Source organism: Sceloporus undulatus, chromosome 6 (genome assembly GCF_019175285.1).
Source record: "Sceloporus undulatus isolate JIND9_A2432 ecotype Alabama chromosome 6, SceUnd_v1.1, whole genome shotgun sequence".
Lineage (NCBI taxonomy): Eukaryota > Metazoa > Chordata > Lepidosauria > Squamata > Phrynosomatidae > Sceloporus > Sceloporus undulatus.
Window position 1 is genome coordinate 88,061,696 of NC_056527.1, and position 25,485 is coordinate 88,087,180.

Below are 25,485 nucleotides of genomic sequence, written 5' to 3' on the forward strand. Positions count from 1 at the left end.
TGTGTGTTTTTCCCCCCAGTGAAGCAAAGGCCTTCTGTAATTGTTGAAAGGCACTGTGGTTTTTGTTGCTCCCCCACTATCCAGTATAAAGTTCTGCTGTGAAAAACAGTCCCTAGGGTTTCAAATCTTGGTGAGTCCTCTTGGCTCATGTTTAAACTCTGATCCTTTTCAGCTGAACTGCAGTGGCTGTCCGATTTCATAGCCAGCAAAGAGACGTCACCAGTGTTTGTAAAAGAAAAAGTGTTGGTCCTAAGGCCTGCTTAATAAGCTATTAATAGGAATAAGTAATAAGACAGGGCCTTCAGAATGCCTGCTGGTCTCCCACGGCATAAGCCAATAAAGATCACTGCTCCCAAGGAGTTCAGAAGCAAAAGTTTCATAGAGGGAGTAGAATTCTGAGTTGAAATACAAGCTTGGATACTGTTGTTAGTCTGAAGCAGAGGAAAAATCATTGTTGTTATTGTGTGTTCAAGTCGTTTCCAATTTATGGTGATCCTAAGGCAAATATATTATGGGGTTTTCTTGGCAAATTTCTTCAGAGGGGGTTTGCCATTGCCATTCTCTGAAGCTGAGAGAGTATGTCTTGCCCAGTGTCACCCAGTGGGTTTATATGGCCAAACTGGGATTTAAACCCTGATCTCCAGAGTCATAGTCCAACGCTCAAATCACTATACCACACTGGCTCATTAGGATTTACTGGAATCATTTGGAATTACCATTTATCAGTTGATTCAGAGGATGTCCTCTAGTTGGGACTCACACATAGGATTGAGGTGAGCTGTATTACACAATGATAAGATAAATCAGAGCTGACCCTACCACTAGGCAAAGTAATGCAATCCTACCTGCCACACGACTTGCCCTGTATCCCCAAGCTAGTGTGCTATTCTTAGGTAAAATAAAGAGGGCTGTGGCTTGCCTCCCCACTGGAGAATTAACTCCAAGTCTGGTCAGTCTCAGGATATGCCTCTTTGTACTCTGTTTTAGGCAGCAAAATATCTTGGCCTTACCTGGACTTTGTTTTGCTCATACATAGGGGAAGTTCTGTATCTATTAAATACTGTATTCTGTAATTTCAGTCCAACCACATAATTTTCCCCAAATCTAAGCCATGTGGTATAGTTTGAGCTGAAGTTAAAACCCTGTGTGAACCATCCTCTAGTGCCCAATACAACTGAGTGGCCTGTGATGGATCTGAGTTAATCCTTTCTTTTGCAGAGATACATGGACACTGCAACAACTTCTTCTGGTGTGCTCCCAAGGGGAGCTGTTGCTGGGAGGTTGAGGAGAATCACTGGAGGATTGCATATAGTTTATTACTGAGGAAGGAAGTTATCACAAACTAACCCAGACTTTCCCACAGTCAGACCTTCTGACTTGGCTGAGGAAGTGAGGCGGGCACTGTGCCATCTCTCCACAAGTGTGGAACTAGAGTCTTGCGAGCCTCAGGTGAACCCAGGTACCTGTCATGTTAGCACCTGCCTCACATGGCTCCATCTAAGTATTTGAGCAAATGTCTATGGCACAGCTGTGCCCTGCCATCCTGCCACCACCTCCAGAAGGCTTGCTTGGTCTCATTACTTTTCCAAGTACTCACAAGCTAAGGGAGCAAATGAGCCCTTTTTTGTGGCTATTTTTCAAAGATGCTGTGAATGGGTGGGACGCATGGAAGGTGCTCAAAGCCTGAGCTTGTTTTGTGGGACTGGAATGCTAACCTAGTGGGCTCATGAGCTTCTTTATTCCTTGATGAACTAGAGCAAGAATGTGTACATTGGGATAAAAGATGAGGCAGTTAGTTCTTAAGCCTTTTCCAGCAACTTGTGTTTGGAGCAAGAGCTCAGCAAGCATGTCTTTCACAGCATGTGTGCATTTCTGCTTCTCACACTGTCAAAGCTTGTTGATCTTACTTCATTGCAGTATAATGCTCAGAATCTCCCTGCCAACATGGTCACCAGCAATGGTTGCTGGGGGATTCTGGATGCTGTGGTTGAAAAAGTAACTTTCTCAAGCTCTGTTTTAGCCTGGACTAGGTAGCATGATTGGGGGGGGGGGGGGAGAGTGAGTAGATCAAGGTGCCCAAGACTGTGTTATCAACCTGAAAAGTCTTAATTTATATATGATCCTAGTGTAGTCTTTGACAAGCCAGTTTCCTTCCAGCCTTATCTCCCCTCCAATTTCCAGCCATCAATTAATCTGCAAAAAAGATTATTTTTAAACAATATTCTCTGTTTTGTTTCTATAATCTGTACCCCACACTGACACATTTGGGAATAGGGAGATCTTATCTAGTTACAAACTAGAAACTGTTGAGGTCTTGTACTCTTCATGCTGTGGTGTAGCAACATTTATTTATTATTGTTATTATTTACTTAGTGAGCAGGCATGAGACCTACTATTGATGATATTTCTTAAACCAGACAGCAGCAGTTATCCACTCACTAGGATCAGAACGTAACCAAAGGACTATTTACCATAGCAAAACGGATCCACAATACTTGTGGAGCAACAAAACTATACTCTCGACCTGTTACAAAACTCCTTTGCTTCATTGGCAAGAATCCCAGATCAAGGTGCGTACAATCCAGGGGAAATTTTGCCACTTTCAGGGGCTCAAAGGAGCCAATTCACCCCTACCTAAACCACTGAGCACCGCTCACCTTCACCTACTGGAAGTCCATTTCCCATTTCTAAGATCCCCTTTTAATAATAATAATAATAATAATAATAATAATAATAATAATAATAATAAACTTTTATTTATATCCCACCTACTCCGATAAGGAACGAGGCAGCTTACAGTAAAACAGTCAAAACATAGTAAAATAACAATGTACAATAGTCCCAACTTTTACCCTCTCCCCTTAAAATAACAGATCACAAAAAATGGCATATGGCAACTATGCACTTTTATTTAGAGGAGAACCATACCTTCTTGGAATGTGATATTCCATGTTTTAAAAACAACAATAAAATTTATCCAATGGTTGAGGAGACTCTTATGGGTGGAATTCTAGTGCAAGGGTGGGCAAAGTGTGGCCTTGGGGCTGTTTTTGCAGTACTTGGCCCCTTCAAACTCCCCAGTGTGACCTTTTTGTGGCCTCCCCCCCCAAAAAAAACTAACAAACCATGGAGTGAGATCCAATACAGTATAATGCTGGACTAGGATTCTGGAACAGGAGGGTTCTAATCCCTCATAGAAACCCACTGGGTGACCTTGGTAAAGTCACACTCTTTCAGCTTCAGAGGAAAGCACTGGCAAACTCCCTCTGAACTAATCTTACTAAGAAAACCCTCTGATAGGTTTTCCAGAGCTAACCAGAGCTGACCTTGTGTGGTGTTGTTGTTACTGTTGGCCCAGACTCATGGCAAGCCTGTGAATAAGACACCTCCAAGACTCCCTGTCCTCAGCTGCTCTGCTCAAGTCTTGTAGACTCAATGCCATGTTCTCTTTGGTTATGTCTATCCATCTAATGTGTGGTCTTTCTCTCTTCCTACTGCCTTCTACCTTTCCAAGCATCATCATCTTTTCTGTGTCATGACTTCTCACTTTATGTACATATGTCTTCAAGTTGCCTGTTGACTAGCAGTGACCCTATGAATTTCATAGGGTTTTCTTAGACAAGCAATACTCAGCAGTAGTTTGCTAGTTCCTCTGAAATATAGTCTACAACACCTGGTATTTGTTGGCAGTATCCATCCAAGTACTAACCAGAGCTGACTCAGCTTAGCTTCCAAGATCAGATATGATCTGATGCCTTTAGCATGTTAGGTTCTAAGGACACCTTAGGGTTTATGTAAGTCAGAAATGACTTGAATGCACAGAATAACAAAATAATGAATTGACTCATATGGAAGCCTCCAGGAGTGGGAGTTCATGTTTTAAATAGATAGCAGGGATTCCCTGTACTGTGTAACATTTTAAAATACCTGTTCCTCAAAACCAGAAGTGAATTTCTGCCCCCATCCAGTTTGTTTTCCTTTTGAGGCATTTTTGGCAGTCCATGTGGCCCTCCAAGTGATCTCAGGAACATAAAATTGGCCACACGCAGTTGCCCACTGATGCTCTAGTGGGTGTTTAAAAATGGGGCTAGTATACAGTCCAGCAGCCATATGTTCCCACTTCAAATCTATATGACTGTTGTTAGCACTGCATACAGATCACACTGTATTAAAAGGCTTCAGAGAGCCCATAAGACTAGTTATAGTTTACTTTCCTGCCTGCTTCTTCAGAATGGTGGACTACCCAGAGCTGAAACCACACCAGAGCACAGGAAAGCTGTATATTTTATGTGTACTCTGTTGTTGTTGTTGTTGTTGTTGTGTGCTTTCAAGTCATTTCCAACTTGTGGCAACCCGAAGGCACACCTGTCACAGGTTTCTTAACAAGATTTGTTCAGAGGATGTTCGCCCTTCCCTTCTTCAGAGGCTAAGTGACTTGCTCAAGGGCACCCAGTGGGTGTCCATGACCATGTGGTGATTTGGACCCTGGTCTGCAGAGACGTAACTCAAACCACTACAATTGCAGTATTATCACAAGCTTTTAGACTTGACTTGTGGCACCCTAGCCAAAAAGATTTGGCTGCCACTGGGTTCACTGAGAAAATACTGTAAATGAAGCACTTTGAACATTTGGCATATGGGATGGGAAGGCAAGACATTATATTAATTAAGCTCAGCACTGCCTTTCAGATAAGTGAGTTGGGCTAGGTGGCCTTGATCTTCTGGAGAGGTCCTCACATCTTGCAGCAGGCACATTTTGCTTCTGGCTCACTGTCTTCTACTGATAAACTTTTGAAAGGGGGAAAGCCACATCCGTAAGTGCACTGGAGCAAAACCATTTGGCTAAGTTCTGCATGGCTGAGTAAGTTGCTTTTTCAAACATTACAGCATTCACTGAGACATGCATGCAGAAAAAGCAGGAAGCTTGTAGTAGCAGAAACTGTTCTTAAGGGTTTAGCACCTAGCTAACTCAGTCCAGGTTCAGTCTTTTGGTTTGAGTGCAAGGAGAGAAGTGTCAGGAGAGGCACTACAAGACCAAAGACAGAGCATTAACTCTTTTGCCTTTCAGAAGCTATGTGCCCATTTTTGTCCCACCGCCAGAAGTATAAGAGACTTAGTTTTAAAATATGCATGTATCAAACATGTCTTGCACTATATCAAGAGTGTGTATTGCAGTGTATTGTGTGTACGTTACTGTCTTCAGTGTAAGGCCAGAGTTGCAGCCTCTACTCTTGTGCTAAATGGAAGGGACATGAAGCTATGTGGAGTAAATGTAGATCCATACAACCCAGCTACCAGAAACCTCATTTACACCTTTCTCTTGTTTTGGGTTTTCAAAAGCCAGACTAAAGGTAAGAGTAGCAGATTTGTGTACTGTACTTGAAGCACAGACCCTCCCTTCACCATATACTAAGTAAGGGATGGAGCAGTTCATTTTAAAGAACAGAAGTTGAACCATGGGAGACTTAGTGTAGATAAAAGGAAGTACTGCTTCAAATAACACATACTGTGGGACTCAATGCCATAAGATGTAGTGATAGCTGCCAACTTGGGTAGCTTTTAAAAAAGCATTGGATAAATTAATGGAGGTTACAGCCATCACAGACAACTAGTCAATGTGGCTATATATCACCTCCAGTATCAGAGGCAGTATCTTCTAGTTATCAGTTGCTGGGGAACATAAGACAGGAGTCTATGTCATGCCAGTTTAGCAACCATTTGGCCACTGTGCGAACAGAATACTGGACAAGGTAGGGCTTTGGTCTAATCCAGCATCACTCTTTTTTATGCTCTTAAGTGCAGAAACCTCCCCTTTTCCTCATCTTAGTGAACCAAACATATACAAGGTTCTCTAGCTGCGAAATCCGGGGAGATATTAATCCACACTTGGCAATTCCTCTCATCAGAATTTCCTAGACTCCCAAGGGCTGAGGGAGGAGGAAGCTTTTTGAAGATGTCTGCACAGCTTATTGAATACCACACCCTCCTCCTTCCCCCAATTTGGCATGTGGATAAATCACGCTGGAGCTAGGCCAATAAACCCTTCTTCTGATATTTCAGCTGTTCCTGGCAAGGCCCTAAGTGGTGCATTCCTAGCTTCGTCTATTGTCGCCGTCTTAGCTTCCTATATTTTTAAGTCAGCCACAAGTGTAGCAAGAAATTTGGAAACCACACAAGCAGTGTTTATGGCGTGTTCTAGTAACCACAGTGAGCCTTGGAGAGTGGCTGGGCTGGAGAGCAACAACCTTGACTTCTTTCTCCTTGTGACAAATATCCCTTCCCCCTTTTTTGCCTTTGAATAATCTTTGCCCCCAAATGTTCCAAGTTCTACTAAGACACCCCTCCCCTCCATACACACATAGTTTTTGCAGTCATTGAGATCAGCCTGAAAAACAGTCATTGTGTGCAAATTTGGGGCAGTTTAGCAGTTAGCTTTTAATCTGCTTTTACAAGCAACAATAATATGTTTGTTTTGAAAAAGGTCTTTGCCCAGCCCAGCCCTGAGGACTACGGAGCATTTGGGATTAAAACCAAACCGAAATAAAGAAAATTAAGACTGCCTTCATTGGCATCACATATGAGAGCAAGAGTGTTCCAAAACGGATGCCTTCCCAGCTTGACGCCTCCAGATGTTTCATTTTATGTTCCCATCACACCTGGCAGTGCTGGGGGAAAGAAGCTATAGTTAATGTGTTGTAGCCAGTGTGGTATCGTGGATTAAGTGTTGGACTAGGATTCCAGAAAACCAGATTCAGATCCCATTCAGCCAGGAAAGCTCACTGCGTGACCTTGGACAAGTCACACGTTCTCAGAATAATAAATTAGAAGCAAACTTTCTTTCTATAAATCTTGCCAATGGTAATGTCACCATAATGTGCCTGGGGCTAGGTTGGCCTCCACCACCCGGAGGACGTTCTCCATAGCTGCCCCAGCCCTTTGGAATGCGCTGCCCACAGAGCTCCGCTCGTCCACTACCCTGGCCCAATTTAGGAAGGACCTTAAAACCTTCCTATTCCAACAGGCATTCCCCGAGTAAATATCCTGTGGGCCTCCCTCCTCTCTTTTGTGGCCAAGAGGTTGGGCTTTGGGGCTTTACTGTTGGTTTGTTTTTAAAAGTGTTTTTATTGTAATTGTTTGTATTTTAATATGTTGTGAGCCGCCCTGATCGGAGGAAGGGCGGCATATAAATAAAATTTTTATTATTTATTATTATTATAAATCAGAGACTACTCCAAGGAACACAGCAACAACAAAACCCAAATAATCTGGAGGGGGAAAGCTAGCAGCAGCAGCAGCTAAAATTGAGAGTTTAAGTTGTGGCCAGCAACATCTGGAGGGCCACAGATATTCCACGCCTGTCCTGTAGGGAAAGTAAGGAAGATTAGCACCCCATCTCCAGTTCAGCCTCACAAGTATTCAGAACACATCACTAAATGTGCTTGTGTAGCCAGCCTTTGGCATTCATCTCCCTGCCTGTCTAGATAAGCAAGTTTTCTAAGGAGCTCTTGTTGTTTCCAAACCTGTAACTTTAATAATTAGAATTTGTCATTTATTCTGGGTCTTGGTGGTGGTGGTGTATTGTACCTTCAAGCCATTTCCAACTTATGGTGACCCTGAGGCACAGGGTTTTCTTGGAAACTATTCTTCAGTGGGTTTACATGGTCAAGCTGGGATTCAAACGCTAAAAGATTGGGTCTTATCTGTTGATATATTGACATATATTTGAGTATATTGATATATATTGCGTGTTATCCATGTGTGCTATTGCCAAAAATTCAGTATTAAGACAAGTCTAGTATGTCAGTTTTCAAAGAGATGGCTTTATTGGTCTGACTCAGTATAAAAAGGAAAGAAAAAAGTTGTGTTGTGGCACCTTTTGAGCTAGCTGATATACAGGTTGTGCACTACCACTGTGCTTGTGACTGAAGCGACATGCTTATATATTCTAAGGATCCCTGGGAAGGCGTGTAGTGCATATTTGGACTCCATCTCCCATCAACCCCAGCTAGCTTGACCAATTGTGAGAGGTGCTGGCATTGTCAGTACAGCAGCATCTGGAGGGCCAGTGGTTTACAGCCCCTGAAGTGTCAGGCAATGAGCTAACCTGGTATAGCCTAATGCCTAAATGTTGGACATTAGGAAGTTGCTAGTTTGAATTTCACCCCTTCTGTAAAGTTACTTTGAGGCCTTAGGCAAGCTGATCGTATCTCAGCTTCATGCCCCTATCTGCCAGGGGTTTTACAAGTATGAAAACAAGATAAATGCAAGGAAAGAGCTTTGAGCCCTTGAAAGCACTGGAGAAATGCAAAGTAATTATCATTGATAAACCTGTTCTCTGTCCTTAGTGACCCCAGGTTTGGAAAATCAAACTACCTCTTATCAGGTATAATACCACCCCATTTACTTAAGTATTTACTTATTTAATTTATATCCTGCCTTTCTCACAAGATCAGATCCAAGGTAGCATATAACCTTTTAAAAACTAAAAGCAGTTTTTTAAAAACACATAATAAAATAGAAACTGCAACCTCCATTAAAAGCTCTGTCTGACATCACATATTAAAAACAAGGTTTATCACCATTGACCAGTCTTTGGTCACGCTATGGTGTGATCCTGAAAATTAGCTTGCTTTTTTTTTTTTATGGATAACTCCCCTGCCCCACAAGGTTTAATCTAAAACCAAGTAGCTTTAGAAATTGGTGTCATCATCATCACCATTGTCATATCTTCTCTTGGAGAAAAGGAAACAACTGTGGCTCCATTAGTGATAGGATCTCTGGGAACAGCTGAAAATGGACTGGAGACAGAAATTTGTAATGAATCATTCTTACTGTACTTTTGGCAGCTGAAACAGCACAGAGGTACTGATGTATTTTATTACTGATTGTCACTATGGAAGTAAACTATTCTTTGGCAAGTTTTATGAATGAATTATAATGGTCGTTTTTGTTTGCTCCAAAGACTTGTAGGCTGTGTATATGGGTCTTCCTATACTGCTATTGCTATTTTTATTTTCACAGTAACCCTGTGAGGTAGATTAGGAAAAGGAATAATGACAGACTCAAGGTTGGCCAGTCCATGCACTTCATGGCTGAGTGAAAACTCAAGATCTTTGGTCCTAGACTCCTTGCGCACACTGCAGTTATAGCACCATGATTCCACTTTAACTACCATGGCTCTATCCTGTGGAATCCTGACAATTTGCAGAATACTGTACTCAACCAAAGAAGTCTAGTGCCTCCCCAAACTACAAACCCCGGGATTCCATAGGATGCTGCCATAGCAGTTAAAGTAGAATCAGAGCACTATAATTGTGAAAAGGCCCCTAGCTAAGCACTCTCACCACTGTGACATGCTTGCTCTTGTTAGGTAACCTGTGCTTGCACCCCATTGTTTTCTCAGTGCTGGTGTTTCCAAGCACCTCTGTCAACACTCTGCCTACCTTCCCCCTAGTTATAAACTTTATTTTAGGGCCTAGTTAGCAGCCCATCCAAAACATGGGGGTGCATTTAGCTGCATCTCCCCCATTCCAGCCTGTTGGTGACCCCCTCAGAGAGAGTTTCTGGCCCGTGTCCCTGCATAACCTCAGTTCCCAGTCATGTTGTTTGCAGACCTTTCCAGGAGGGTCTAATCCTCATGGGGAGGTCATTTGAGGACACAGCTGGGCCTCCCCCCTTCTCTCCTCCTACCCCCCACCCCAATTCTTTTCCCTTCTGGGCAGGCCAGCAGGACTTCGCTGTTTTCCACGTTTCCTTTGATGATGTTACAGTCTTGGCAACAGGCCAGGGAGCTGCAGGTTTCCTTACAGCATGTTTTGCATGCGGCCGGCAGGGTTGTGTGTGGCCATGAAGTCAGGAGGGAAGAGAGTGAGTGAAGGAGAGACAGAGATAGAGAAGTCTGTGCTGCTACAGAGTGAGCTGCATAGGTTGTTTTTTTTTTGGGGGGGGCATAGAGGAGGGGCTCAAGTCTCACATAACAGCTTAATCACTTCCTTTTAAACCCTGTACTGAGCAGAAGAAACGAGAGACTTCAGACCATGGCAAGAACGTGCCAAGGGGAAATCGAGGCAGGATTCCTACCTGCTACTACGTACACCCATTTGAACATGTTGATTCAATGACCCTACTTCCTTCCGGCTTTGAGTAGCTACCTGTTTGTCTCAGAACTTGGAAATGTCATCTTTTTGGATGGGAACTCCCCAAATTTCCCCAACAAATATGCATGGGGAGCATAAATCCTGGAACGGGTGGGGTGGGTGGGAAGGGGCTTAAAATTTTCCCACTAAGTAAGTAAGGTGCTGAGCCCCTCCTAAAATGATCTGACGAAACTGGACTACGAAGACTGCTATGTAATTGGGACTTCTCAGGATTGGAAGCCAAGTAAATGATTGAGCATTAAGGAAATGTTAAGACAGCTAAAGCCAGTGTAGTGCAGTGACTGAGCCTTTGATTACGACTCTGGAAATCAGGGTTTGATTCCCTGCTTAGGTAACCCACGGGGTGACTTTGTGCAAATCACGCTCTCAGCCCCAGAAAACCCTGTGATAGAGTCTCAAAGTCAGAAGTGACTTGAAGGCACACAACAACAACAACAACAACAACAACAAATTATCGCCGAGCCATTCCAGGAATCATATAGGCTGCCTGCAGTCTGTCCTATGTACTCTTATGTGGGAGTAAGCTACACTGAACACATGGAGGGCACTCCTAAGTACATGTTGTGCTTGTAAGAGCCGCTATGTTGATTTTATTATTTATTTCATTTCTATGCCACCTTTCTCCCAGGAAGGGACCCAAGGCAGCTTACAAGATAAAAACATCTCAAGAACTTCACAGTAAAAATTTAAAAACAATTATTTAAGAATGTTTTATTGATAATGGATTGGGAAAGCGAGTTGTCCTCCCCATGCAAGTACCTGCAAGTAGGCAAAAATTGAAAACAACCTGTTTGCCGGTATTGAGCCCCTATTCCACACTTTTAAAACAATCCCGGATCCTTGCCAGATGCAGGGATTTAACCTCTTTCGTTACATTTTCTGTTTTTCCTGTTATCCCTCCTGGACACAAACACACCCCAAAAAATCTGGTCTGGTTTTGGAAGACAAACAGGGTTGAACTTGGTTAATACTGAGATGTGAGATCACCAGCGATCTCCAGGTGAAGCTAAGAAAGATTCTTCCCTGAATCACTGTGGAACCATTGCTGCCATTCAGAGTTGACATTGCTGGGCTACATGGACCTCTATAAAGCAGCTTCTTACTGACTTGGAATCTGGAGACCCAGACCTTGTGGGAGATGTGGTTTGATTGAACATAAATAGGCTATGTTTCAAAGAAGTTGCCATGTTGGTCTCTTGCAGCATAAAAAGGAGGAAGAAAGGGGAAAGAGAAAACAAAAAAGTAACAGTACCTTTAAGATTAACTGGTTTTTATTTTTGCATGAGCTTTTGTAGATATAAACCAGCTAGACCGGTTACTCCCAAACTGTGCTCCTCCAAATGTTTTGGACTTCAGCTCCCAGAATTCCTTACTGTTGACCAAGTTGGCTGAGGCTTCTGAGAGTTGAAGTACAAAACATTTGGAAGCCAAAATTTGGGAATCCCTGCGCTAGACACTACTTATGCTCAGCAGCTGTCATTACACTTCCTTGTAAAGGCTGCAACTGCTGGCATTGTAATTTAGTGTTGAAGCAAAGCAATAGAGCAACTTAGTTTTTGAATCAGGACTAACAGGTTCAATTCCTGGCTCTGGATGGGTGTCTGGAATGTGATACAGTGTATCCTTGGTATCTGCTTGGGTTTGGTTACAGGATCCCTGGGGATGCCAAAATCCATGGATGCTCATGTCACATTAAATACAATGGCATAATAAAATGGTGTCCCTTATATACAATGGCAAAATCAGGTTTTGCTTTTGAAATTTATATATTTTAAAAAAAATTCCAGCCGTGAATGCTTGGACAAAAAAAATCAGTGGATATGGAGAGCTGAGTGTACAGTGGTCCTTCCACATTCACTGGGATTAGGGATGAAGGACCCCCGTGAATATGGAAAAAAATACAAATAAAAAATACTATTTTTGTACCTGAAAAAACACACCTCTAGGAATTTCCAGTCCCTCCAGGAGTTTATCACATGAAGGAGATTGGGAGTTTATCCCGTGAATATCCCAGAAAAAATTGTGTAATTACACGCAACGATTTCACACGACATCACACAAAACCTGCCATTAAAATGGTCACATAGGCCTGTTACAGACTGCCAAAATAAAGCTGCTTCGGGTCTCTTTGGAGGTATGCTATTTAAATGATGCCTGGGTCCTAAGAGTCCAGAGATCGCGCCAAAGCCACACTCCATTCCTAAGCACTGGAGTGCAGCTTTGGTGCAGCTTCCGGATTCTTAGGATGCATGCATCATTTAAACAGCATACCTCCAAAGAGACCTGAAGCAGCTTTATTTTGGCAGTGATCTTGTTACTTTTGAGATTTCAGCGACAGTGCATTTCCGGTATCACTTTACTTGCGCAATTGCGTGTGATAATCATTTGTGCAATTACTCGCCATTTTTGCTTTATCTGCAGGATTCTTTAAATGCACTTTAATCTCTTTAATGCTGAAATTAGCTCCAGTGTGATAAATTCCTATGGCCAAAATCTGCCAGAAGGTGGTCATAGAAGCATGCAGGACCTACAAATGCCTATAAGTGTTTTCTCTAGGCCTCCAGCACAGCTTCTGGCAGAGTTGCACTGGAGGACCTAGAGATTCCTAGAGAGAATGTATTAATCAAAACCGTAAATATACAATGCTGCAAAAGTCAAAAGCGGCAAATGTGGAGGGCCAGCTGTAGTTCTTACTTGAACTCAGAATCTCTTTTGCACTCTCTTAGGCTGATACAATGTGCCAGGGCCATTCCATGTTTGCATGGGTTGGTTCCATTCCAGGCAAAGCAATCATGTTTGCTACCTAGCACTGGAGGAGTACTGGAAGAAAACTTTAAAAGGGGGGGAAATGGTTTGAGATACAAACCGGTTGGGGCCACTTAAAACCAGTCCGGCAGCTTTTATTCTCTCCCCCCATCCACCCTCCTCCTTCTAGCCCATTTCCTTCTGGTCTTAGGTGTGTGCGTGTCTGTATGTGTCCTTTCAGACTGTCAGTCTGGGGAAAGCAGAACAGGAGCTACAGCACAGCCTGGTGTCAGAGGTCCTCCTGCTGCTGGGAGATATGGGCCTAGCCGTGCATTTTCCTTGTAGTGCAGGAGCATACAGATTGCGCAGTTCTCTTCTGGAATTTGTTACCAACAAGGTGCGGCAACAGCCATTGGCAAAGATCCCCCTCCCCGTGTTTGAAGAAGGATTACACAAGTTCAAGGAGGTTAGCTCTCTCTGTGTGTCTTTTAACCAGGATCAGTGAAACAAACCTCCACATTCCAAAGCAGTTTAGCTCCGAATGAACAGATGCCGATGACACATGGAATGGTTGCTGTCACTGTCATACTATATTGATGAACTTCCCAAGGTAATCTGGTCTGGCTGTTGTTTGAACAGTGAAGGTAGACAGACTTTCAGCCTGTTCTGACAAGCTGGTTTTTATGCTAGCCTCAAACAAGCAAACCAAGAGACATGCTTCCACTATGTACTAAGGAGTTAATCACACGGGAAGCTAAGTGCCTAAATCCCATGCAAAAATGGGATTTAAATTAAGGAAAAATCCTGCAAAAGCGGAATCGTTTTCATACTCATGAGGGGCATTGAGCATTAACATGAAAATAAACTGCACAGAAAGTGGACAAAATCTGACATTTTTTACTTTCAGGAGAATCTCAAAAGTAAAAAGCAACCGATTTTATCCACTTTCTGTGCAGTTTATTTTCACATTAATTCTCAATGCCCACAACGTCGTATGAAAACGATCCCGCTTTTTCCAGATTTTTTTCACTTTGTGTACATGTTAATATGTGATGTTATGTAAAAATGATCCTGCTTTTGTGGGATTTCCCTGTTTTAAATCCTGTTTCTGCACGGGAAAGTCCCATGTGATAAACTCCTAAGAGAATATTCCTTCTTAGTGTAAAATAATGGGGTGGTCAGTTGCATCCCGTCCTCTAGCAAAATATATCTTTTTTCCTTCCAAAGTGGAGGAAAAAATCTTCCTTCACACACCCTATGTCTTCTTGTTAAATTTCACCACACAATAAGAATCCATAGCATATGTCTAAGTGCCTTAATAATCGCAGCAGAGCATAAACTGTTAGTTATTAATAGCAATTCATTACACACACCAGGACTCACATGGTTGATAACCATATTTTCATTTTGGCAATTAAACTTGGCTGTTGTGTTAATGTGGTTGGATTTAAGGGCCAAATCATCATTTGGTTAAAGGAAACTGCCATTTGGCAAATGGGTTGGGTGGTGAAATTTTTGAAACAGACACCAAAGCAATGTGTGCTTGCAGTTAAATACACACACACAAAAGCATTTTAAGAAATAACATTACATTACATATTGCTTTCCTCCTGCTTTTAATTTTTTTTTAAATCCATCTGAAATTCAATTTTGCTCTCTACAAGTAACATGAAAAAGCAAAAAGTAATTACTGGGAAGGATTTACCTATCAATAGTTGTTTGAGGAAGGAGAACTGCTGTTATGCCCCATAAATTGTCCCATGTATTTGTCAACTGTCCCAGTTTGGCAGAGATGGTCCTGATTAATCTACTGTTGCCCCACTTTTTCAGCTGCTTTTAAATGTCCCAGTTTCTCTCTTCTCCACTCACTTCCCCTTTGTCTTCAACTTACTTCAATTGCTGCAAACAGTTCAAAGTATAAAAATAGTTTCATTTAACTCAGGAGGGTGAAGGGGAGAGGAGGATGTGGAATTTTGGCTCAGGAAAAACCAAATTGCCATAGCCTCTTCTAGCCTGTATGTTCTTGTTCATTAATAACTTTTATCATCTTGGCTACACAGTGTTGTTTCTTGGCTGCTCATGTCCTGGTTTTCATCTTTAAATGTTGGGGGAGCATGCAGGTAGCTGTATTTATAGTTGTAATGTTAAAGTTTTAGATCTCAGGAATCTGTAACAACAACCCTGTAAAGTAGATTCTTGTTCCTGCTATCCTCCTCCTTTTTCATCTGAATGTGTTTATGAGCCCTCAAGTTGCCTGTCAACTTATGGTGACCCCATGAATTTCATAGTGTTTTCTTAGGTAAGGAATACTCAGAGGTGGATTTGTCAGTTCTTTCCTCTGCAATATAACTTACAGCACCTGGTATTTGTTGGTAGTCTCCTATCCAAGTGCTAACCAGGGCAGACCCTGCTTAACTCCCAAGATCAGACAGGATGTAGTGCCTTTACAGTATTTAGGCTCAAAAATGACTTGCGGGCTCAAACATGACTTACTCATCCACCTGTACATTGTGGAAAAGGGGCTTATGGATGAAAGAGAGTGGCTTGGCCAAAGGGCCCATGGTGAGCTGTATGACGCAGGTGATATTTGAACCTGAGACTACCTTGTTTACAGTGTGCAACCTTAGCCACAACTTGATGATAGCTCTTAAAGGTTTTCTGTTCTGGCAGGCTTTTGGCAAAAGAATAAGGTGTTTAATAGGTGTGTGTGCGTTGTTGTTACTACCATTGATCTGCTTCACTTTTATTTTAATAAGTTGTTTAGTTATACTGTCTTTTAATTTGTACTTTTTTAAAAAGCATGTTGTGAGCTACCTCTGGCCCCAGTGCTAGGAAGGATATTAGTCAGATAAATAAATGTGGGTCAGAGTTAGCAGTCAAGAAGTGTGGTGCACAGAATCTAATACTACATATTGCAGTTCTTGGTATTTATTCTTCAGAAACAGTTAATTAACAGACCATGAATTTGTGGACGCTGGGCAGGGATGTGGAACTAGTGCAAGATGGCTAATATTATTTATTAAATTCCTGTGGTGTATCTAGTTGCAGTTGTTGGCATTAATTACCGAGCATTAGTGAGGGAAAGGCATTTTGTGCATGCACAAAGACACTATTTGGAAGACTTTAGTGCCCTTTGCATCTGCTTCTTCCTTTCCAATGACTGCTACTCTTTGCCCTACAATACAGCAGTGCCAAAACTTCCCCCTTTTCCTTTGCCTCCATCATTACTGTAATCATTGGCTGATTATCTGCATTTGAGGTCCAGGATAAGTTAAGCAAAGTAAACAGGTGTATGCTGAAATGTACTCCATTTATGTAATCCATCCTGTATGATGGTTTGGGGTTTTGAGGTATAAAAATCAGGAGTGTATGTTTGTAGTAGGGAGAATGACATGGAATTTCTACAACTCCAGAGGTCATCCCATAGCATTGTGGTAAGATTCAATGAAATATCGATCATTTTTCACTTTTTCCTGTTGTGAAATCCAAAGTTTGGAAAATTTACTTTTTGGCACTACAACTCCTTGAAGCCAATGGTCGTGGTATTCTGAGAACTGTGGTCAAAAATAGGAACAATACTCAGCATTGCTACAATTGCAGAGCAAGAAAGGATAATGATGAAAACATGGATATTATGAAAACTGATTTTCCCCTTCTTTGCTTCTTTGTAGGGTTTCATCCGTGTGTTTCCGCCTGAGAATGCTCGCTGTTTGCCAATCCTGAAAGAGGCACAATGGGGCTCACCTCCTAACTCGGTTTAATAGCCCCCTCCGAAATCCCAAATCCCAATCCACATCTGTCGTGGCGACCGCGGAGTGTCGCCTCTGGGGGCGGAGCCCACCTCGGTCTCTCTTTATTGGGTCTGGATGGAATTGCGGTGAATGGAACAGAAGCCCAGCACGGTGGAGTGCCTGTCGGAGCCAGAGGACACCCGGTAAGGCTATCCAGCAGATGGGAACCATTTGTGCATTACAGATTTTTAGAACACAATCAAGAGTTGTGTCATCCTTTTGCTAGGACCAACCAAAATTCAACAAAAATGTGCAAACTTTTGAGTTCACACAGAACTCTTCATCAGTACCACTGCCACCTTAGCCTGATGAAATATTCCGAGGAACTTAAAAACCTGTACACTTTTATTGTATTTGGGTCGGGCCTATCAGAGGTATTATCCAACTATGGGTTTTATTTTTATTCCTAGACCTTTATGGCTACTGTTGCTTTTTATTTACTATGAATTCCAAAATTCCTTTTTTGCTTACCCAAACTGGATTATTTCATGGCTGTTGCAAGAGCTGCATTTAGATCAAGGTTTTATTCTTAAAATGCCATTAGTCAGGTCCCAGTCCCTGCTATGGGGACATCCCTGTCTGGACCAATGTGACAAGTAAAGTGGGACCTTTACAAACCCCTCAATTCCATACGATGCACATATAGGCAGTTAAAATAGAATTATAGTGCTATAACTTTATAATGAAGAAGGGCCTGCCATGTATCTCTACCAATACATACCATGTACGGTATTTCTGCCAGATCCATTGTGTGTTCGGATTGCTTTACTACTCCCATGATTAGATGCATCAGAATACTTCGGTCACACAGAAGTGAAGGGGTGCGGTAGTAGACCGTTCTTTCACTTAAATACCATAAAAAGTAAATGTCATTTTGAGATAGATAGATAGATATTAAGTATGATTCCAGGTGTGTATGTACTCTCTCCCCCTTGAATTTAAAATGTTGCTCAAGAACTTGAAGTTTGGGTAAGACTCCATGACATGTTCTCTTGCATCCTTATTGACAGCTTGATGACTGCTTCTCTGGAAAGTGGTTTGTTGTTTATTTGTATTGGTTTCCTCCCAGTAGATCGGGAGAAACATTTCTCACAGGGGACTTTGTGTTGGTGTCTTGTGAACATGCATTTTCCTTTGATGTCAAACCAACAAACAATGTATCAAGTGTTTGTAGTAACCTTGTGAGTGGGAGCTAACGTGTGGCTGTGGCTGCCAAAGAGCCCTTCTGGGTGTGTGAACAGAGGTGTGAGTCAAGGTGCAAAGATGTGTGAAGGAGGGACAGGATCGAAACCAAAAGGACAGGATCCAAATGGGTTTATATAATACCACCTTCTACATTAATGGGATTGGTCGATCTCACTGCTAGATTTGAATGAGCAATGGCAGCCCTACTCATCTGTTATTCATGAGTAAATAACTATCAACCAACGTGTTGTTAGATAAGGAACAATCAGCATGACAAGACTCCCATAAAATCTCTTCCTTGTCCTCTGCTTTCTTTGCCTGTCTTGTCTTTCTTGATGCTGCTGGCTGAACTGCTCTGATGCCACAGTACATTTGTAGGGTCCGGAGGAATGTCATAACACCTGAATGACTGCTATGGGTTTAGTTGCACTGGTGTCATGGAGGCCAACCTGCTGAGATTTTATTGGAACACAGTAAAAATCTCAATCTTTAGGTCATAACAAACTAGTATATCTCTGTGTGACATTGGGGCAAAGCAAACGTCACAGAAGGCCCATGCTGGAACTATGTCACCATCATTGGTCACAGGACCGCAGCAGCCACATGCGCCCAGCCTCGATCCGAGTCACCACCTTTTTGGGTCTTTTACCACTTCTTTTTGGGCCAGTTTCTTGGAAAATAACGTTTGGTCACATCCAGGGTGTGTGTCATCTGAACACCATGCCCCCAATGCAGCCTGACAGTGACCTTTTTGAGCTGTCTGTTTGAGGCCAATGAGTTTTTGAGTAATATGTTGATAAAGACCAGGGGAAATGCATTTTAAAACGGCATTATCACACATGGCTTTTAAACCGTGATTCCCATGCAAAAGAAGCAGCATCACTGATGCTGATCACACAGTGCCACTTCTCTCCCATATCTGCCTCATCCCTGACCCGTCTCTTTTCATTCACAGGGGAAACCCATGAATGAATTACCAGTTGCGCATTGCTGCAGGTGCAAAAAGTCATTCCCAGGGCATTCACACAATAGGCAGTCATGTGGTGCCACTTCCTTTCCCTTTACTCTCTTTTTTAAAAAACTTCCCCTGATTTTCAAGTAATTTCGGAGCACTAAAGCCTCAAAATTAAAAAAAAATGTTTTAAAAGGCTTAAATCGAGGCTGCAGATTTCCGTAAATGCTCAAAAAAGTTGAAAAAAACCCCAACCTTAAAGGCATGCTGGGTAAGACATAAGGAAGGCAGGGAAGGGTTAATGAAAAGGACAAGAAGGAAATGTGATGCTGGCAGCAACCCCAGTCACACAAATGGAAGTGGTGTGGTGGTGGCGGTGGCTGCTCCAAAGCTGGCATTTTGCCATTTTATTCTGGCTTGCAGAGTTGCAGCATAAAGGGGACAGGTGTGATGATGCTCTAAGGCTGCATCCACATGGCAGCAATAATCCACATTGGCACCACTTTAACTGCCATGGCTTCATATCAAATTCTGGGAACTGTAGTTTGATGTGGCACCAGAGCGCTCTGACAAAGAAAGCTGAATGTCTCACAAATTTACAGTTTCAAGAATTCAATAGCATTGACCCAGGGTAGTTAAAGTGGTCTTAACCTGAATTATTTTTGCAGTGCGAATGCAGCCTAAGCCAAGCTAGTTTGTTTCTCTCACCCCTATTGTTAGATCCAATTGGCAGGGACTTTTTGGGGTACAAGGTTGCCATTTTCCCCAACTGTTTTACCGCAGGATCCCTTTAACATAGACCAGAAACTGAGCCCAATTGTATGCAATAAAAGACTCTGTTATTAAACTAAACCCCTTCGCAGAGCTTTTCACCCTGCTTTATAGTACAGTGGCCCTTGGTATCCACTGAAGTTTGGCTCTAGAACTCCTTGTGGATACCAAAACCCGTGAATGCTCAAGTGCCATTAAATACAATGGCACAGTGAAATGGTGTCCCTTATATAAAATAGTAAAATCAAAGTTTGCTGTTTGGAAAATTTTCAAGCCATGGATGGTTGAATCCGTGGATAAAAAAAATCTGTGGATTTGGAGAGATAACTGTATTTGAGTGAAAACACTCAGGTGATGTTTGTTACTCGCGCATATGACCCGTGATTTAGAATTCAATATTTGCTATGGACATCTCACTGGAGTGTGTCTTGTTTTCTCCCACTTTATTTTAGCATATATTTAGACATGCTTGTGCAATGCCAACTAAATGCTTGATAGTCAGAAGTGAGTTTATTTCCTCCAAAGAGGTGATATAAATAATTCTACCTAATGCTTTCGGTGTACTGGTGGCTTCACATGTTAGAGTCACTCACTATTTGTTGCATCCTGAGAGAGATGAGCCTCCTGGCTAAGGACTGAGCCTGCCCAAACCCTACGATCTTTGGCAGAGGCACATCTCTCATTCCCACCACCTTCACAGGTACATTTAGGGAGCATTCAGGAGAGGGTCTTCTCTATGGTTGCTCCTACACTCTGGAGCCCTGTTTCTTTGAAGACTAAGATCCAAAACACACTGCAAAAATAATCCAGCTTGAGACCACTTTAACTGCCCTGGCTCACTGCTAGGGAATCCTGAGAATGGTAGTTTATTGTGGTATCAGAGCTCTCTGACAAAGAAGGCTAATGTCTCACAAAGCTACAGTTCCCAGAATTCCCTAGTATTGAGCCAGGGCAGTTAAAGTGGTCTCAAACTGGATTATTTCTGCAGTGTTTTGGACCCCTAGCAGTGGCTCCCTCTTTGCTTTGTTTCCACCATCAAGTGAAGATTTCTACCCTAGTAAGTGTGGAAACTGATTGTTTTATACAATGGATTTTCTGTTTTATTGCTATAGTGTTTTCAATCTATGCTTTTACATTAATGAACATATGATATGGTTTTAATTCTGTTGACAGTTTAATATTATTTTTAATGTTAACTTTCTACCTGTATGTAATTTCAGGTGTATCTCTTTTGATTCTGCAAGTTGCCTTGAGTCCCAGTTTTGGGGGAAAGGCAAGATATAATAAATCAACTGGTCAATGGATGGATGGATGGATGAATTGATTAAGCAAGGGTACATGAACTATTGGCCATGCTGTCTAGGAGATTCAAGAAGCTGTAGTCTGAAAAAAGTAACTTTTCCCACCTTTGCCTTGGACATCCTTTGTACGTAAAATCATCATGCTCTGATTAATAATTAGTTTATTCTGAATGGCTATTGATGTGCTTCTCACCATTAATTAGATGATCACACTGCTAGTGAATTAGTATATCTTCCATTTTGTTATGCTCTTGGACAGAGACATGTAACATTAGCCACTCACTGGTAGCTAGGAGGGATTGCCTCTAGGATGATCACACAGGGAAACCTCATCAAAGTGTTTTTATTTCAGACCATAAATGAGTTAATATTGTTATTACTGAGCATAGTAGGGTGTTGTATAAAAGTCTGTGGATTAGTAATTTTTGTAGCCTTGCATGTTTGGGTATGTACCATATTTTCTATCTTGGCAAGGGAACCAACATGATAGTAGTTTAAAGGACAACAGAAAAGGAATTTGCACGTATTCATGCAGTACTTATGTGTGGAATCCATGTGCGAATCCACAGGCACACTCAGAGGCTGTAGTAATATCGTGAGCTGATGGAGATGCTGACTTGCAGCCTGTTTCTTGGCACAATATGCAAGTGACGCAGCTCCAACTCATATGGCAGAGACTGGCATTCAGAGATCTAGAAGCTGCCAGTTTACATTGCTGCATCCTTCAGCCTTTTCTTTTTCCCAGAAGAAAGAAAGAAAGAAAGAAAGAAAGTGCTATGACAGAATCTGGCATCAAGCTTAAAATCGGGCATCCCGATGCTTCAACAAGAACCTTGGGAATGACAGGAAGGGCATAACTCAGGAAAGCATTAGTGATAAGTTTTGAAAGGTGCAGAAACAAGAAAAGTGCTCAAGAAGGGTCAGGTGGTAGGTGTTAAGTAGCCCCTGCTCCTGGCTGTCCTAGTCACTTAGTCCCAGTGTCTTGCATTAAAACATAAGGGATCCTGGTTCAGTTGTTATGGGTGTTTAATCTACTTTGTAAGTTGGTTGTTGAGAGAATGAAGGGAATAAATGAAGCAGTTTAAGACTATAGAGTAATATAAATTGAGTCTCCCTTATCCAGAGTTCTGAAATCCGAAATGCAGTAGTCCAAAATCCTAAACTTTCTTCATGGCTGGCTGAGAGAGTGACATCTTTGCTTTCTGATGGTTCAGTCTACACAAACTTTGTTCTGTACACAAAATTATTAAAAAAGATTACTTATAAAATTACCTTCAGGCCATATGTATGTACAAAACATAAATGAATTTAATGTTTAGTCTTGAGTCCAATCTCCAAAATATCTCACTATGTATATGCAAATATTTTTTAAAAATACAAAATCCATAACACTTCTGGTCCCAAGTATTTTGGATAAAGAGACTCAGCCTGTAGTACAATGAAATATACAGGTTTGTACTAAACTCTGTGTTTAGTTGGAGCATACCAGTGGTCATGGATGTAGGATTTGCAGAGAAATGTTAAGGCTTATAGCTTCAATAATTTTACATACATTATCTTGGTATTCCTAACAACCCTGTGAGCTAGGTTGAATTTACTGTCTTCATTTTGTTGCAGATTAGGAGACGGGTGAGGCAAGGATTGTGAACAGATTTCCCTTAGGCAGGGGCAGGCTGCTCGCTGCTTGCTCGCCTGTTTTTGCAGCCTCTGCCAACAAATTTACCAACATCTCAGTGGCTGTCTTGGTTGAGGGATTCTGGGAATTGTAGACCTAAAATGTCATCTATTCAAGTTTGCACCTCAGTGTTCGAACCACTGTACTGTATTTATTTTCAGTGATACAAATGAAATTAATTTGCATAATTTGAAATACAGAGCTTGAGTATTCCTTGGCATAGAACCTTGAGTGAGCGAGCGAGTGAGTGTATATATGTCTGTGTATGAGAGAGAGAGAGAGAGAGATTGATGGATTAACGCTTGGGCTTTGGTGTACCATTCATTTGCCTGCCAGAACAGCTGTGATTCTGTCTCTTTTTCCACTGCTATTGCTGCAAGAGTGCCAGTCTGAGGAAGGGTTCGTCTCCAATGTGTGCCAGGCTGCAAGCTGGGTCTATTTACCCCTCTGTCTGTGGCATCCGGAAGGGCCAAGGGGAGGTGGGGTGTGGGTCAGGATAATGGGCCCATTATCTGATACTGGCATGGACAGGGCCCTCTTGGGCCCCACAACACAGCAGGTGTCTTTTGCCCAATGAGGCAGCTTGCCCGTCAGCCGTCTGTGCTGCTGCCTGTATTTGCTCAGATTTTTCCTGGTGCAAAACTCTGACAGCCAGGACAGCCAAGTGGTGGGGGTGGCATGGAAGACCAAATTACTATAGGAATGCTTCTCCTTTTGCCATACTAAGGTTTGCAGATTGTTTCTTTCTTTGCTGCACTTGTGATTTTTTTGGGTAAACCTTTCCCATTGCATTCACCATCACAGTAAAGTAAGGCTCTCACCATCCCCTGTTGTACAAATGGCCAAGGAAATTATGTGTTTAGCAGAAGCCACTGAGGGAATCAGTGGCAGATTTGAGTCCTTCATCCCACCACATCTCTCTGAATGTAGGGCATTTCTAGACAAGGCTGTTATCATGCAGACAATCTTGTCTTCTACTAGTAACCTATGTTCTCCCACTGCTGCTTCTCAGTTTTTGTTCCATCAAAATAAGTGGAGGGGGGGGGGGGGGGGGGGGGGATGAAAAGCTAGCTAGTATCTATTGACTTGCAGAGTTAGAAGGTCTTGTTTGAAAGGTGCTCTTAGTCCAATTCTCTCCTGATTTTCATAATGGGGTTTTAGACCAGGTATAAAGAAGAGGCAGTGATGTGGTATGAAGGAACATCCATGTTCCTTGGCATAGGAGTACACCCCTCCGCCCCCCCGGCAAGCAACTGGCTATGCGTTCTGAACCCAGTGACACCACTGCCTCTTCTCATCCCAAAACAGAGCATCCCTTGATGGACTAAATTGACCGTTCCCACCTCCTTTGTCTCTGTTCTTAATAGGAATGTAGCTACTGCCTTTTGTATCTCAGACTTCACATATTTTGCTCCTTGCCATTCTGGGAGGGTGGCACTAGGTTTGCCAAGATTGCAAAGTGAGGGAGTGTTCCAACACTGTCTTGTCTATATGGAGAAGACAGGCCAAGGCAGGAAAATAGACAGAAAAAGGCTCAGTGGCAACATGAGCCAAAACCAGCAAGAAGGGGTGTTCCTAAGGTTCTTAAGGATAGGCCAAGCAGACAGGTAGAGGAGAATACAGTCTTTCACATAACCTTGTCCTTATTAGTATGCAGCCTTGTAGGTCATAACCAGAAGGATTAGATTGTGGCTGATAACAGAACAGATACCCCAATCCTCATCATTTCCTGCCCCCAATTTATGGGGTATGGAAGATTAGTTAAGAAAGAAGCTGGCAAGACCACAGTTCAAATGTTACCTCCATATGAACTCACCAGCACCTTTAACCAAACCATTTTGCTATCATCCTCAGCTTCCCATCAGCAGTGTGGGGATACTAATTCTGGTCCTACCTCAAAGAATGGTTGTAAGATTGCCACGTTAATTCCTGTGAAGTGTTAAGTATTTTGGAGCTAGCTCACTGCTGTTATTGTCACTATTACTTTTAAAATTAATTATTTCTCTGCTCTTAAAAGTAGAGGTGGTGTGTACATGGTAGTAAATTGAAAATACCTTTAAGAGGTACATGCCAGGAAAGACCAAAGTAGAGGGCGTGTGGAAGCTGAACTCATTGCTGTGAGCAGCTTCTGCACTTCATTCACTTTCATTTTTCTTAGCTTCAGAAATTGGCTGCAGCTGGCTGTCGGTGAGGAAGTGGGTTTTTGGTAGTGTGACACTTTTGCCTCTTTGCTCTTATCAAATTTGATTTATGTCACAGGATGTGTCTCACACAGAGAAAAGTATGTATGGATACAATTTTTATCCATACACATCCATGATTGTCCAGCTGTGGTATGCAAACTACATGGATGCGTAGAATATAGGGATATGGAGAATACTGGTAAATTTTTGGTCAAAATGGCCAGTCATCATGATTTGTTGTTGTTGTCAAAAGTGTGCAGAAAATCTTGATAGCTTATCTAGCAGAGATAAAACTTTTGAAGCTATTTATTCTTGCAGGTAAGTATGAAATATGTAAAAATTTATATTGTGGAGATTTACACGCTGGATACAGCTAACCTCACATTCCATATATTGTATTTCGAGCCCCAGAAACCCAGGTGCCCATTTTGATCACCTGTGCAAGATGACGTTTGAATCTAATGTTGTTAGCATGCTTGGCTGCCTTCCTTCAGCAAGGAGAGATGCCTCATCCTGCTAATGTTTGGGTTGTAAATTCCCTTATCCTTCCCTTCACCTCCCACACTTTTGGCAAACGTATATGGCTTGTGATAAGCACACCTGGCCACAGGATGGCAGGCTTGTTCCATAACGTATGCTCTATAAGGTAGTTACCTAGACAAAACCACCTAGAGATGACTTGAGGAGAAAGGGCAGATGGTGGCAAAGGGGACCAACTGGGCCTG

General features: G+C 42.2%; 2 protein-coding genes across 2 annotated transcripts in view; both read left to right on the forward strand.

The window, feature by feature from the left end:
- The window catches only part of RARA (retinoic acid receptor alpha), a 938,446-nt gene that overhangs the window by 319,991 nt on the left and 592,970 nt on the right, over positions 1 to 25,485 (forward strand). The gene's annotated exons all lie outside the window — the stretch shown is intronic.
- The window catches only part of THRA (thyroid hormone receptor alpha), a 146,716-nt gene that overhangs the window by 56,748 nt on the left and 64,483 nt on the right, over positions 1 to 25,485 (forward strand). The window contains exon 2 of the mRNA XM_042476524.1: positions 16,574 to 16,836. Within this exon, the coding sequence (XP_042332458.1) occupies positions 16,784 to 16,836 (53 nt within the window). The 5' untranslated portion in view covers positions 16,574 to 16,783. The remainder of the gene's footprint in view (positions 1 to 16,573; positions 16,837 to 25,485) is intronic.